General features: G+C 38.7%; 1 protein-coding gene across 1 annotated transcript; it reads right to left on the bottom strand.

Annotated features, from left to right (window-relative positions):
* Positions 1–1,622: 1,622 nt before the first annotated feature.
* LOC144248354 (3'-5' RNA helicase YTHDC2-like) lies at positions 1,623–10,842 on the bottom strand. Its single transcript, XM_085567964.1, has 11 exons — positions 10,686–10,842; positions 10,439–10,535; positions 10,275–10,362; positions 10,093–10,173; positions 7,650–7,922; positions 7,055–7,181; positions 6,406–6,611; positions 5,548–5,743; positions 4,318–4,427; positions 2,579–2,868; positions 1,623–2,179 (listed from the first exon to the last, which is right to left on the bottom strand). Exons 1-11 carry the CDS (start codon positions 10,840–10,842, stop codon positions 1,909–1,911), a joined length of 1,896 nt encoding a protein of 631 aa, XP_085424090.1. The 3' UTR covers positions 1,623–1,908.
* Positions 10,843–15,068: the final 4,226 nt, after the last annotated feature.

The raw sequence follows: 15,068 nt of genomic DNA, 5'->3' as shown, positions 1-15,068 counted from the left end.
CAAAGACATTTCAGCTAACTGGCGCAGTGGTGCAGTGTATAGAGGCAGCGCTGAAAGCTGCTGTGCAGGTGTGAGATAAAGAGGCTTAGGAGTCTGAGAAGGAGATACTTTGGCAGTCTGCCTGGAAGCCTTAGCAGCTTTCCCAAAAGCTTCAGCATCCAGCCCAGAAGCTCTGGCAACTTTCCTGGAAGCTTTGCTAGCCTGCCTGGTAACTTCCATGGGCACCTGCACCTTCTTCAAGGATGTATTCAACAAGTCCCCCATCAAAAGCCCCATCTGACTCATCCCTCCCATCAGAGTCCTTTATCAACCCCAAATCTTCATCCACCTTGTACTCTGCTTGTTCCCGCTGTTTTCCATTCCTTTAATGCCTCAAAAGGCGATCTCCAAGTAACAACTAGATTGACAATAGTTTTATCTCCCGCTCAGATGACTTTCCACAGCTTGTCCCTGACTTTTTTCCAACTTTTAACACTAAATGCTGTGTCAGGATCAGTGGCAAAATCCTATGATCTAGCCCACAGCAATATACTACAAAGGGCATAGTCTGAAGTAGTAATTCCCTTATTTCTTAACAAAGCTTTCTATGTAGCCAAAACAGTCTCTTCCTCTTTAGATTTATTTCCCATTATTACTAGTTGGTGCCCCACCTGCTTCCAGGTGCCTTGATAGGAGAAAATCAGGTCTGGACTTGCCTGTGGCTTCCACCCGCCACTCTCAGCTGCACCAGCGCCGCCTCCCCCGCTACTCCCCAGCGGGTCAGGGCTGCCAGTCGCTGGGACCCCGCGTGGCTCCAGACCGACCACGCTGCTCAGGCTGCTGCTCCACGCGGTGGGCACCAGCTGTCACTGGTATATACACTGCATCGTGAGGCGGTCGCCACACAAAGCACAGACCACAGGCGGTCTCAGATGGCAACTCTTTATTACCGAACATGGCTGACCTTTTATAAACTTTCTAGTTGTTTATACTTCTTCTACCCCAACTATGGGCCACAAAAAATCAACATAACACCACTGGTGAACAGTAACATGACTTTAGTTAACTTTCTAAAAATGCTTTATCTGGCTGCAGTTCTCTCCTTATCTTTCTCCAGTTCTTCTCTTCTCTCAGCCTCCTTGGTAGCAGCCTTGGAGAGAGCTCTTGATCAGCTTCTTCTTGCCTCTCAGCTTCTTTTCGCTCCTTCAGCTAACAGGCCTGCTGTTAGCCCCTTCCACAGTAATTCATCCATGAGGGGCAGGAAACAAGTAGAGCAGAATAGGCTTAAAAAGCCTAGTGATTAATTAGAATTGGTTAAAGTCTGACAGACCTTGAGATGACACCAAAATTAATCATCCTAGAGTGTAGCCTACAGCACACTACTCGCATTTCTATATTCAGGAAACATGTTTTCTTCCTTTTACGCTGTCTTAATTTAAAAGCTGAAAGATTCAAGAGGAATTACTACATCCTCCAATGAGTCCATGAAGTTTCCCCTGAATGATCTCCTTATTATTACTGCAGTCTACTATTCAAGTACACAGGGACAACTGTCACAGTAATCTCATTAAAAAATGTGTGCTTTGTTAAAATAACCATCACAAAAATCAGTCCTAGTAAGGCAGGTAAGACCGAATCAGTATTGATATTGAAAATCTATTATGGATGCAGAGAAAGGCAGAATCCAAAAACTTCAGAAGTGTGTATATAATATACTCATTTAGTTGAAAAAAACTTATACATGTTTATTAGAACAAGTTTGGGGTTTTTTTTAAATCTCATTTTTTCTACTTTGGATAGCTTTACCTCAGCAGTCCACAAATTATTTTTGCTGTATTAAACTAGTGAAACAAGGATATTTAGTCTAGATTTTTAAATTCCAGAAGAAAGTATTATGCAGTGTTACAAATGAAAAGCTCCGTTAGGTTCCTAATTTATCAGTAAAATACCTAACTGCAGAATGGTATCAGCAAGAAATTCTATTACTTTGGAAGAGCAGGGTGGTATGTTAGAGAACTCCACCTTTCCAGACACTGGAGAAGAAGGAGTAGCACAGGGGCTGGAATAGCTACTGCTGTCTGCAGGCTTCACTGAGGACTGAGCTGATCTATCATCTGAGGATTGTCTGGAGAGCAAAATGTCTTTTTCTTTGTACTTCTTTGGCTGGTGGAGTGCAGGAGAAGTAGATTTCACTGAAGCCCTACAGAGGACATACCTTGAGTTTCACAAGCAGTCACTGAACAATTTACATCGACCTGTCAGCCTACTGCAGGACCACATGTATTACAGCAACTACAAAATCTATTAAAGCCTAACTAAAAACTCATACTGACCCTTCATTGCTTTTTAATGCTACTGTTAAACTTCTTCTGCTACTTCTCAAACATCACAATTCATGGACAATATTCCTGACTGCTCTCTCAAACAGCAGCCCCAGGTATGAAATACTTCTCTTTGGGATTACAATGCAGCATACAACAGTAGAACACCTTCCCACTGTACTTCCGCTGTTTCCACCTCCTATTACTAGCAGAAACTTTAGTGATACTTGTATACATAAACTGCAACCTACAGTGAGGAGAAGACCTCAGCATCTTACTTTTCAGCATGAGAGGAGTCAGACAATTCTGTTTCTGTTGAGCTTTTTCTGCTGCTGGTTGACTTCCATGTAGATGCCAAAGGAAGTTCTTCACAAGTCAAAGGCCTTGGTCTCTGGCCAATTCCTGAAGGCTGCTGCAGACCTGCAGACTGTTCTTCAGCACTCAGAACAGCTGTAATTGCTCTTACAGTTGTTTCATCAACCTGAGACCACAGCTTAGAAGGAGCTCGCATACGACGCAGAAACAAGCTGTGCCACTTCTGCCTGAGTTGCAGCAGCATACCAGCAGCCTGTAATAAATTCCAATCCTGTTAAATACTGATGAAAATTAGATCACACAGGCAAGAGAACCCTGTCTTTTCCCTATCAGGCAGCACCTGGCATTCTAATATAAACAGGGCCCACAATTAAAGGCAAGACTAAGGTCTTGGGGAAGGGGAATAATCCATATTTAAACTAAGATGTTAATTTGCTTTCTTTTCCTTGGGTACAAGGTCATTTTGGAAACATTTCATTTAGCTCTGTACTAAACTTAGCTTTGTATTGTAATTCCACAGACTTTTTTTTTTTTCCTTCTTTTCTTTCAAGAAAACCCAGTTTTTTCATGCTTTATGCCCTTCCTTGCAAGTTAGTCTCTACTCATGTACTCTTCAGTCACAGTTGATGGAAAAGAGTTCTAAGTGATATTTTTCTTACATAGACACCTGGTCAAATGTAATGACTAAATTCAGACAACTATTGTCTAATTCTGCTACCAAAAATGCTTCCATTACAATAAATTTTAAAAAAATCACTCTTCTGGACGTGACTAGGAGAGAGAGTATTATTATTAGAGTTGGTAAAGTTGTGTGTTTCATGACCCATAAACTGCCTCCTACCACAGCCACAGCTCCTCAATGACATAAAGACTTCTATTTCAAAGAGGATTTGAAATTTATCCTTCCAAAATCTGACAGCAACTTTCTCTCAGCAACTTCAGCTTCAAGTGCTCCTTTTTTGATCCGATTTTGGTTATCCTCTCAGAGAAAGAAGAACACAATATGCCAATGTGACTGTTCTCTCAGCTCCGGTTCAGATTTTGGCTTATCCCAGCTTGTGCTATGGCCTGATGGAGCACCATGCAGGCAGGACAGGAGGCCAGAAGGAGCAGAAGGGCCCTTATGCTGTCACTGTCACCTGCAGCTTGCTGTCCCTTGTACACCCATCATTTTTAGTCTGCCAGTCTCTTCAGAATCTGCTGACTTGTGGAAAGGGACAAAACTGCCAAGCTCAGATATAAAACATCATATTGCCCAGAAAGTTTTTGAAACAGACCCAACAGCATCTGGATTGCTGAGGCTTTCCTACTCCCTTTTGTGAGAGACAGGACACCCACACCAATATGGAGGAAGAGGGATGAGCACTCTCACTGTTGACTTAGGTGACTATTCTCTTTCTTTCTGCTGACAGGTAAAAGAAGAGAAAGGTATGGGTGACAGGTGATCAAACACTGCAACTTGGATTTTGAATACACAAATTCATGCAACAGACAACTCTGTGCCAAAGGGGATTGAAGCCGTTTAATTCTTAATGAGCTTGTGAAGTAAAGGTTAAATCACAGAGTACCTAGTTCGAGAGACCCAAATGGACCATGACATTCTTGGAGAAAATTCTTGGCTATTCAAATGTTACAAAAACCTTTTCACATCTTTTTACAATTCCTCTACATGAAGCAAACCCAGGAGTAATTTCTTACTTACTTCAGGGTCCAGTTTGAGATGGAGCCATTCATCCAGCTTCAGCAGTGCCAGATCAGCAGATGTCCTGTCCTCATTCTCACTGTCGCTGCTATCATTAGATACCCCTCCCCCTGAATTAAAGACAAAAGGTTCATTAGAATTTCCATTTTTTTCTACTATTATTTCTATACAAAAACCCGCGTACTACTGTATTACCAGCAATATTTTTCCTTCTAAAATTGACTTTAAATGTAAACATTTGTAAAACTACCTCTTCTTTTCTGCAAATACACTGCAAAGTCTTTGCTCCAGATAGCAGCAATCAAGTAGCCAGACCTGCTGAAGGTCCTACACCTGCTGAAGGTCCTACTATGTAAAAACCTGGATTGATACGATGTGACCCAACTCATGTACCTTCACCAGTATTCACAGGCCACTATACAACTTTTGCCTAAAGCTGTTTGCAAAATCACACATGCCTCTATTTCCTAGTAAAACAGCAGAGTTAAAGACCTAGTAAGAAAAAAAATATATATATGGCTATTAATTAGGATTCTTTCTTTTTCTTAAGTGCAATTCAGTCAGCATGAGCACTACTCTAAGGTTCACAGTTTAAAAGCAAGACAGGAAAGCTTTAGAAATAAGTTGGACTTTTAGTTTGATTCAAACTATGACAACTAGAAGCAGTTATTTTTGCTTCCATTCAAATAGGACTTAATTTAAATGAGAAGAAGGAAATGTATATATATTCCCTATTACTTACAGTTAATAGTACAGTTAACTGAAATTAAAAATTATCAGTAGAACATATCTTGAAAATGTATGTGTTAGCCAGAAGCAACATGACTTGTTTGCCATACTGATTGTTTCTAAATTATTCTGTTTGAATCATCTGGTTCAATGTATCAAATAAAGTAGTCTGTAGAAAAAGAACATGCATACTACACTTCTCAGTACCAGTACTACAGTTCTCATTAGACATTGTGGCTGCATTCTTTCCTTACAAACTATACTGCAGTTTCTGAGACCCTACAACTGTGTAATTTATGGACTTGAATAGGTAAGGAATCCCAAAATGAAGAGATTTGTTACAGAACCAACAAACTCTTCCTGAATAGCTACAGGAATTATAACAGGCGCTGTTTCCAGAATCAGACAATACATGTATAACATATTACTGAAAAATAAGCTCTGCATGTCACACGCTGATGTATACCAACGGGAACATCCCAAATCCAGACTCCAGTGTACCTCGAAAGGATGAAGATGCCTGCAAGGCATTACTTGGTAGTCTGGCTGGTCCACAGAAGAGGGCCACGGTGACAGGTGTCACAACAGAGCAGCACCTGATGTTTGCTGTCTTGTGAGCTCTCGTCATTTCATCATATATAAGCCAGTCTGTGGGGAGGGCCTGGATGGCTGCAGCTTGTCCATTTGCTGGGGCAATCTGTGCAAGAGCAGGTAACTGTAATTAATGTAAATTTGAATGTATTTCTCATTTTATCCGGAGACACTGTGGATGCCTCAACCTGGAAGTGCCCAAGGCCAGGCTGGGTGGGGCTCTGAGCAACCTGGACTAGTGGAAGGCGTCCCTGCCCGTGGCCGGGGTTGGAATGAGATAAGCTTTAAGGTCCCTTCCAACCCAAACCATTCTCTGATTCTCTATTTTGAGAATTAAATACATCTACAATTATATACATATAAAAATATACATGCACATAAAAAAGTGTGAGAGAATTCAATCAGATTCATCAATTATCCTACCATGATAAAACAAAATATGCTGCTTTAAAAAGAAATGTTAAAAAAAAGTATCAGAGAAAAACTTGCTTTTAAGAATAGGGATCATTATATCTTTAAAACAATTTTATAGCAGGGCAGTTTTTTTGCCTTTTTGCCTTGTTCCATCTAAAGAAAGGACTAATTGAAAGGATGGAAAAATGAATCAACTCCAATTCTATCAGCTGGGTAGAACAGTATTTTCTAAAGCTGTAGTGTTAAATGCCTATACTGCTTTTGAAGTACTGACAAATAGGAAAAGACATTTCTAAAACACGTGACAGCTTTTAGTGCCCTTTTTTTTGAACTATGAATTCCAAGTGTCTTTACCTTTTTATACTGAGACTGACCAAGAACAGAGGTAGGATGAAATCGCACTTTCTTCTCCTTTGGTTCCGTCAACACCAGGCTGTCTCTGTCTACATGCACAAGATTGGGATACATCCCGGCCACTAAGGCACCTTTAATTACAGCCCAGTTCTCAGAGTTAGTATTAACATCTCTAATATCAGCTCCTCCTCTGGCTCTCACAAAACCTGACAAATGAAAGAGACAAAACAGTGCCATGTTACCTTGTGTTTGCCTCTCAAAAGGAGTCAGAAACTAAAGGTGAAATAAATGACTTCTTTGTTGCATTTTTCACCACTGCCAACCTTAACAGCACCAAGAAGAAACCATTACACTGAAATCCTGCCTGATAAGGGGTTTCATACTGACACAGAATACCACTATTTTCTACAATATAAAGACATTTCCTATGGGAATAATTCATTAAAACATGAAATGCAGTGGCATGTGGAGATGAGGGTGCTTTCAGTTAGATCAGCCACAATTCCTCATCTGCACCATACCCTGCATGAGTGTGTGCATGACGGTGTATTTCAAATTAAGGAAAATTACACCAGTGAACACGATTTTTGTTACAATTTCTATATGCTTGACTTTAAAACAATGTTAAAATGGTTTCCAACTTCTCTACCTGAGGCTCTAAGCTGGCCAAGCACCTGTGTTCTCATTCCTGCAATGATTTCCATTGTGGCTTGGGATAGGAAGTTCTTTTCACAGAAGGCTCTCTCCCATCCGTCACTGCGTGCCTTCTGCCATGCCTGAAAATGTTTTTACATTTGCCTATTAATTTGAAGGACTTAAACTAAAAACTTCACTTTCTTTAAAGATTACATTTATGTCAATAAAATGAATGCAAAACCCACTCTAAAAGTTAATGTATCAAACCAGATTATTTTTTCTGTGCATGAATTAGATTCTCTTTACGTGCTCACTCCAGTGATGATTATGTCAAGTTAAAACAATAAATAAAGATCATTACATTAAGATCATGATTCAAAGTTCAGTGTAGTAGGATGCAAAGAGGCACATTGTTGAAACATTCCAAATTTTCTAATTTTTGAAACAAAACATACTACAAAAAGGGTTCCCTCACAAATTTATGAGTCCAATACACAGGAAAGGCACTAGGCAAAAAGAAACAGTCCGCCACTCTACATCCAACTGGTACATCTGCATTTTGCTTGGGTGATGTGCTGTGATTAGTACTCTCTGAAATGAAAGACTACCTGGAAAGCCCTGAGCAGGGCCATGTGGTCACTGAACGTCCCGGCAGCAAAACGCTTCCTGCACAGCACGGCTGCACGCTTTTGGGAGGCCAGCGTGGGCAGCACAAAAGGGTCTTGGCAGGCAAGAGCACAGGCAATGGTCAGAACAGGATCCAGGCACTTCAGAACTACAGCATACAACACCATTTTACCGAGGTGTGGCTCTACAGGTAATTCAGTCAGCTGATAACCAAGCTCAGTGAGATCTTCCCAAGGGTCCATGGCATCTCTGGTCTGTTCATAAACAAACAAACAAACAAATAAAGGAGAGGGGGATGGGTACAGTGGACAAAATCAATTTACAGTGAAAGCAAAAAGGATGTGAATAATGGACATTAACTAGACTTGTTTCCAAACTCTAAAGAAGCAAGTCAAACTATTAACAGAGACAAGACTTTGAAGCACTCTCTTCCCTTGACATGGAAAAACACATCCCCACACACAAAATGAAAACAGACAATAAGCAAAACTTCAAAACATCCTTAAGTAATTAAAAACAGCTTCAGTACAAACTGAAGTCAGTAAACTGCTACACCACAAATTTGGGATCAAACACAATTACCATCTAAACCTATTCCTTTTCTGACCTTAAGCATATGCACAGCATTTCTCACAGTTACAGCAGGCGGAGGATCAGGAGCTTTCATAAAAAAGTCTACAACTGGACAATTAATTGGAGCCAGAATTTTTGTGTACAAACAGATCTCCTGCAAGGTAAAAGGCAGAACAAAAAAAGATTACCAAGATTTGGAAGCAGCTGCCAAACACATGATTTGTTGCAATTAACGGTATGGTTTGAGGACATTGTATTTTTTAAAATTATATTTTCTAACTGAACATGCACCTGAAGCGGCAGTCTTAGAAGTTCTGGAGATTGAAATTCCAACATATTCTGAAATCGGAGCCTGCTGAAGAGACGAAAGCAGACCCCAGGCTGACAGCGCCCAGCCCTTGAAAATAAAATATGGGAAGTTGTGAAAATGAGGATTTCTTTCTAAAAACAAAACCAAAAGCCAACAGACACAGAAACTCAGAATGAAAAAGAAGAAACACTACCATGAAGAAAGTGTTGTTAAGTCACATGCAAAGTGAAAGTTTTCTAATGAATTATTTTTGAGAGTGTGGCAATTTTTTACTGTAATTTTAACCCAACACTGAGAAATCTGGAGAAAGAAAAACAAGGCTTTTCTAATGTAAAGTGCTGCGGGTCTTTTGCTAACCTAAGACCAGTCCAAATCTCAATCATCTTTGGTTGTAAGGAACCAGTTGCAAACTTTCTTGCTTCCCCTCACATCCCCTAAAAAGAAGTGATGCTTGGAGTAAAAGGTAGAATAAAGATGAAGTAACTTGTGAGTGAATGAGGGACAGCAAATTCTCTCAGTCATATACATCTATGTGCATACGTGCAGCTTAATGCCAATATGATTGATTAAACAGGCATTCGTTGCTACATAAACTTCTGAGCCCTCACCCGCAGTGCTGGGAAGAATATAATCATGGCCTGTTAAGTCATGGATAGCTTGGAGAAAGTGAAATAGGCAGTCCTCTGCCCATAGACATGATGTGAAAACACCCCACTGGACATTGTGACTGCGGGTGCTACGTGGGAGAAAGAGGAAGGAGAACAAATTAATGGGGGGAAAACAACCCAGACCTTTGGGAAATGCCTGAGCATCACTCTTCTACAACTTGGGAGATTATTCCAAGGAAATACATGCTGACGCCTACTCGTCTGCTGAGAACCAGTGTTGGCCTCTATGCAACACAACACCGGAATAGGCCAGGAACAATTACTATGTTGTGTGGTTTATTCTAAACATAAAGGACTGTGGATATCTGCAAAATGGAAACTGCTATGAGGCATTTATTACCTGCCTTTTCTCTGGATAGCACTGGCTTTTGAAATCCACCCCATTTTTAGCACTGTAGCACAACTCACTGCATCAAAAGACTTCTAGAAAAACAAAGACAGGAATACAAACTGAAAACTCAAGAGGGTACATGAAATACAAGTTACTAGTTATTTAGATTACCAACAGAAGTTTTCTAAAAAGTATGAAAGAGTAAGATATACAGCAGCTTCTGACACAAAGGTACCTTCTCAATTTCAAGTGAATTAATGAGGGTATCTCCTTTCTAGTATCTTAATGCTCCACAATTTTTGAAATTCAAGATTTTCACGTTTTTTTAGACAGATAGCTTACAGTATTTGTCTTAAAACAAATGCATGTTGAAACTTTTCAGAAAGGACTGTTGCCTGACAGGCACTAGCTCTCAGCTAGTAAAAGCTTTTTTTCACTTTACTGTAAAGTAATAAATAAAAAAACAAAAGTTCTCCAAAATTTATGCACTGTGTGTTTTGTGTGTTTTAGAATCACACTAGGAAAATTTAAGGCAGTCCTACCTCTTTCACCTTGCCTGAGTCAATGACAAACACCACATCATTGACTGTTATGCTGGTTTCTGCAATGTTAGTAGAAAGAATCTGCAAAGAAAAAAAACCCAAAAGCACCAAAACTATCATAACTGTAAAAGCAATGGCAAAATAGGTCATTGTGGCATTGGAAAAAGTCCTCTAATACTTGCAATTTTGCGGATGCCAAAAGGTGGACTTTCAAGCACTTTCTTCTGGTCCAAAGTCTGCATACTTGAATGAAGCATGAAAACTTGGTATCTAATGCAAGACAAAAGGGACATTTTAAGGATCCTTAAAAGAAGCAATGAAAAGCCACAGTAACTAAAGGTTTTACCTGTGAGCATTATCAGAAAATCTCTTGTCATCCAAAACAATGCGGTCCCTCAGGCTCACTACCTCATCATACCCAGGAAGAAATATTAAAATTGCTCCTAAAAAAGGAAGTGGGTTTGCAAAGTTAAACAGAAAATTCAAATACATGTCAAACAGCACTCAGAAGGTTTTAACGTTTGTGGATTGCTGAAAAAAGAGCATGATTATCAGAAGTCAAATCCACAACCACTGGTTAGGTATTTACCTACCTGCATCAGAACTATGACAGATGCTGTGAAGTAAGTGCATTATCAGATCCAGATCCACTTTTTCATCATCAAAACTGTGATGGTAAGCTGTCAGTAGCTCTCTGTCCTCTGCACTAAGGTCACTAGCACTTTTTTGGACCAGGGAATTTTCATCCATGTTTCCAAATCCGAATGAAGCGCTGTAACAGGAAAATACACCAGAATCAAGGCTGCCCCTTAGGGTTTGCATTGAGCCATCAATTCAAACTTAGATTGAGACCAACATGACTATTGGTCTTGAATTCTGATGTTTAAGTGTAGCAGAAGGGAATCACCATACTATTACTGTTTACTGATTCCAATGTTAACCCAATGAAGGATGCCACTTTATTTATTAGTGTTAACTTTCGTTTTCTTCAACTTCATTGAAACACAACCATAAGCAAAGGAAACTATAAAGATACTTCTCGTTTATCTGTTCAAGTAAAAATATTTAAGAGATACGTCTTCTCCAAAAATTTCCCACTAGCAGAAACTACACTAAGAGAAATTATAGTAGAGATAATCTTTACAAAACACTACCTTCAAGTATGATAACTGTAAGTGAATCAGAAAATCATTCTTGAATGGCCTAGTGTACACATTACTTCTGTAAATTCTTTTTAATATGCCTATTGCATATAAAAGATATTAATAAAAACACATTACAGATTTGTTTCCAAAATAAGCATGTGAAAGTAAAATGGTACATAGTATAGAATTAGCAAGTTGTGTAAACATAAACAATATGCTATTGAGTACAAACTCTTTTGCTGTTTATTTTTTTAAATATTCCTATTCTTAAAAAAAGGTATTGCTATTAAGTCCAGATTTTAGAGCATGAAAAGCTAAAACCTGTTCTGATTAGAACACAAATCTCAAATTTCCCATCACAACTCTTTGTATATCATATACAACTCATTCTGCAAAACAGTTACAGCTTACCTGTAGGATTCCAACAGATGAACAACCTCTGTCTGTCCAAAGTGCCTAGCCCAGTCCACAGCCATCCTGAAATAGTTGCACAAGTATTTTTATTAGACTTTTCACTTCAAAAGATGCATATGAAGAGCACATCAAGAGAGGCAATTGACATCAGACTTTTGTACCCATTTCTGTATTGACATCGGTACTGTTATTGCTGGATCTGCAACTTCCCATTTGAAAGTGCTTGAATAGGTGCTAACAGCTGACTTTTAGGTGACTACAGTTCTTTACCACAACAGAATGTCAGTTTTACACAGGAGCAAACATGCACGAGGAAGTGAGGAGGAAGAAGGTGCCATTCCTTTAAAAATGGTGCAGAGATCAGACCTGCCTGTTTGCAGTATCCTTGAAGTCATCTCAAAAAGTCACACCCCAGGCATAACATCTGGCTATTTCATGTCTTTCAGAAGCTGTCTCCTCACTATGCAGTTCACTGTTTTATCTTTAAACTGCATTTCTTCCCCAAGTTATTCAAATGTTAGTACCAAATATCAGACCCCTGGAATCCTAATTCTTATCATTCCATACTACAATTATTTACTGTACTTCCCTGTTTACATGAAGACATACTCCATGACCACAAAGCCTGAGTTTCTACAGATTCACAAATATTTTTACATGCTACGATATATTTAGAAACATAACAGAAAGATCTTCTGATATGTGTAGCTCCATGAAACTAGAATTGCCAAATATTTTGGTCCAATTCAGTAGATTACAGTTGTTCTACTAACCAGTATCTTACATAAGACCTACTGAAACAAAGTTTATAGCTCATCATCAAGACCATGTAATTAAGAATTCAATTTAGAATTTACAGAAAACAATGTGATTATGAGGAGTTAGAAATTGTTGAGGCTGTCAAAATGTATAGTTCTTACAGCAGTGTGATAAGTTAGCAAATTAATTTAGATGTTAAAGAATTTTCTTTCTCTCTCCTACATTGACAAATAAATCTATCTTTTGGTTTCTCTGTTTTTACCAGCCATTAGATGATTTGCAGTGGATACTTGCTCCCATGCTGATCAACTGTTCTACTTGACTCAAAAAGCCTCCCCCTGAAGAAATCATCAGAGCAGTCGCACCAGTTTCACTGTGCCTATAATCAACTGAGAAGTAAAAAAAAAAAAAAAAATCCAGCAAACCCAGTAGAAATGTTATTTTTTCATCTAAATACAGTACAAATACTGCTTTCAAATTCCAGTCCAAAGAGAATTTGTTTCCTCACTTTATCTCTGAAGTTAGTTCATATGAATTCTACACTGTTTTAGAAACACACTTCTGTCAATACTTCAAAACAACAACTAACTAAACAACTCATTATTTTTGCTAGCCCTATAATTTTTTCAGTCGGCATCAGAATGCAAAGGTAACACCATTTGAAACTGGAGATAAAAGTAGCCATAAAAATCTAAGTACGTCTGAGGTTGCTTTTTTCTTATGTAATAACACATGAAACTTACCACTGACATTTTCAGTTAAAATAAGATTTAACAGCTGAGCAAACGAATCAGTATCTTCATGCAACCAGATGTCAGAAAGACAGGAATCCATTTCTTTTACTATCCACGGTTCAAGGCAATTCACATCTTTTTCAGTCTGAAAATAAAAAACAATATTGAAAGCTTAATCTTTTCCAAGAGTTGTCTTTATTCTCATACATTACCCACAAAGAATTGGAATGGTTATTTTTCCCAGCAGCAACAGAAACCCAGCACTCAGGCATCGGTTCATGCATTGATTTTGTCATACGCAAGTACGAACACAATGGCAGTCGAGCCATTTGATCTGAGGAAAAGCTGTGTGCAACCACCCGAACTGAAGAGCACACTTCAGCTAGAGCCATTCATCCTCATCAGGTAATCTTTAAAATACGTTAATGTCCTGAAAGACTCGACAGAACTTTAGAAAACAGATTTTAAATGGCTAGTAATACAACACAAATATAAACACCTGTAACATCTCTTCTGACAAAAGAAAAAACTTACCAGTTGATTAAATACTGTGTCACCACCATCATCCAACCGTTTGTATTCCTCATTTGTCCTTGGAACCGATTTTTGTCTCCGAGATGTCCCTTTGTTAGTGTTATCTTGAGCTGAACACCACTCATCAAGAGTGTTCTTCTGTTTCTCTTCTAGAATGCAAAGTATTCCCCAAGAAAGTTTTAGAGTCATATTTATTATCCATTGTTTTCTACTAAAAAAGTTAGTTACAGCAGGTTTTACCAAGTTTTACCTATTCAACCTCTTTTATTTAGTCTAGAATGCTACTACCAGTCCAACATAAATGACATGTTTAAGGGTACCCAAAGTGCACCACTGCAAACAAGGGCTATAAAAACAAGGTAAAACCCAACACTTTGGTGTTTAATCCCCCAAACCTCCATTATTCCAAACTACTGCATTCAAAGTATCTCCCGTAAGTAATCACCTTCCACACAACCTCAGACCAGATCTTTTTCCACAAATGGAATTCTGAAGACAAGTGATACAGTCCCTGCATGTAACAACTTACTTTTCTACACTAGTGGAAGAAACATCAGCAAACACCAGTGTCCTAACTGAACTTTTCTGACCCCAGTGATCAGAGATGAGCACTGTGATCAATACCCAGTTAGGACTGGATATTGAATGTTATAGCTTTGGGGTTTGCATTTTTTACTTTTTCTTTAAATAATCACTGGGATCATTACTTTCAGTTGCCAGGAAAACTTCTGAAGCAGTATCTACTTAATCAACTTAAAACCAATGATGTTTAGCTCAAGAGTGTTAACACTTAAAAAAATACATCCATGCCTGAAGAAAGCAGTGAAAAATGTTACTGAAGGGAATACCTTGTCCATTTAGTGCAAGATGTACAAAATCATGCCTGCTTTAATAGCTGCACTTTAATTTGCACCCAAAGGTACAGAGCATCCTATGCTTCTTTAGTATTCATGTGGGCAGAGCCCCCAGTTATATATAACTCTACAGCATAATAATTAGAAAAAGATGACATTTATCAACTGAGTGAAAACAGAATGCAACCACTGAATCAAAGTGATTTTTTTTTCTTTAATTGCATAAACTATTTCCATAATGTAAATATTGAGAGCTTAAAGGTACTTGTTGTCATCTGATCACACTCATTTAATCTCCTGACTCTGGAATTTCAACAGAAAATAATCCTGTTAATTGTTTGTTCAATCAATGATTCTCATTGCCAACCCTTAGAATTAACAAGTCCACTGACCTTGCTGCTTCTTTTCGTTGTACTTCACCATCTCTTTGTTTGTATACCCAGTGCTTCGTAAAATGTCCTCCAGAAACATCTCTTTAACTTCAAAAGGTCTCCCTTGGAATAAAATAAAAAAATCTGTAAAAGATCATCTATTCA

Source organism: Lonchura striata, chromosome Z (genome assembly GCF_050655825.1).
Source record: "Lonchura striata isolate lonStrDom1 chromosome Z, ASM5065582v1, whole genome shotgun sequence".
NCBI classification, from domain to species: domain Eukaryota; kingdom Metazoa; phylum Chordata; class Aves; order Passeriformes; family Estrildidae; genus Lonchura; species Lonchura striata.
This window is presented reverse-complemented; position numbering and strand designations above follow the sequence as displayed.

Coding starts and splice junctions, on each gene's coding strand:
- LOC144248354 (XM_085567964.1), bottom strand. CDS start 10,842: ATGGATGAAAATTCCCTGGTCCAAAAAAGTGCTAGTGACCTTAGTGCA. Junction 5,744..6,405: donor GTCAGTCTCAGTATAAAAAG/GTAAAGACACTT, acceptor GCTCTTGCACAG/ATTGCCCCAGCAAATGGACA. Junction 2,869..4,317: donor ATCTCAAACTGGACCCTGAA/GTAAGTAAGAAA, acceptor AATTTATTACAG/GCTGCTGGTATGCTGCTGCA.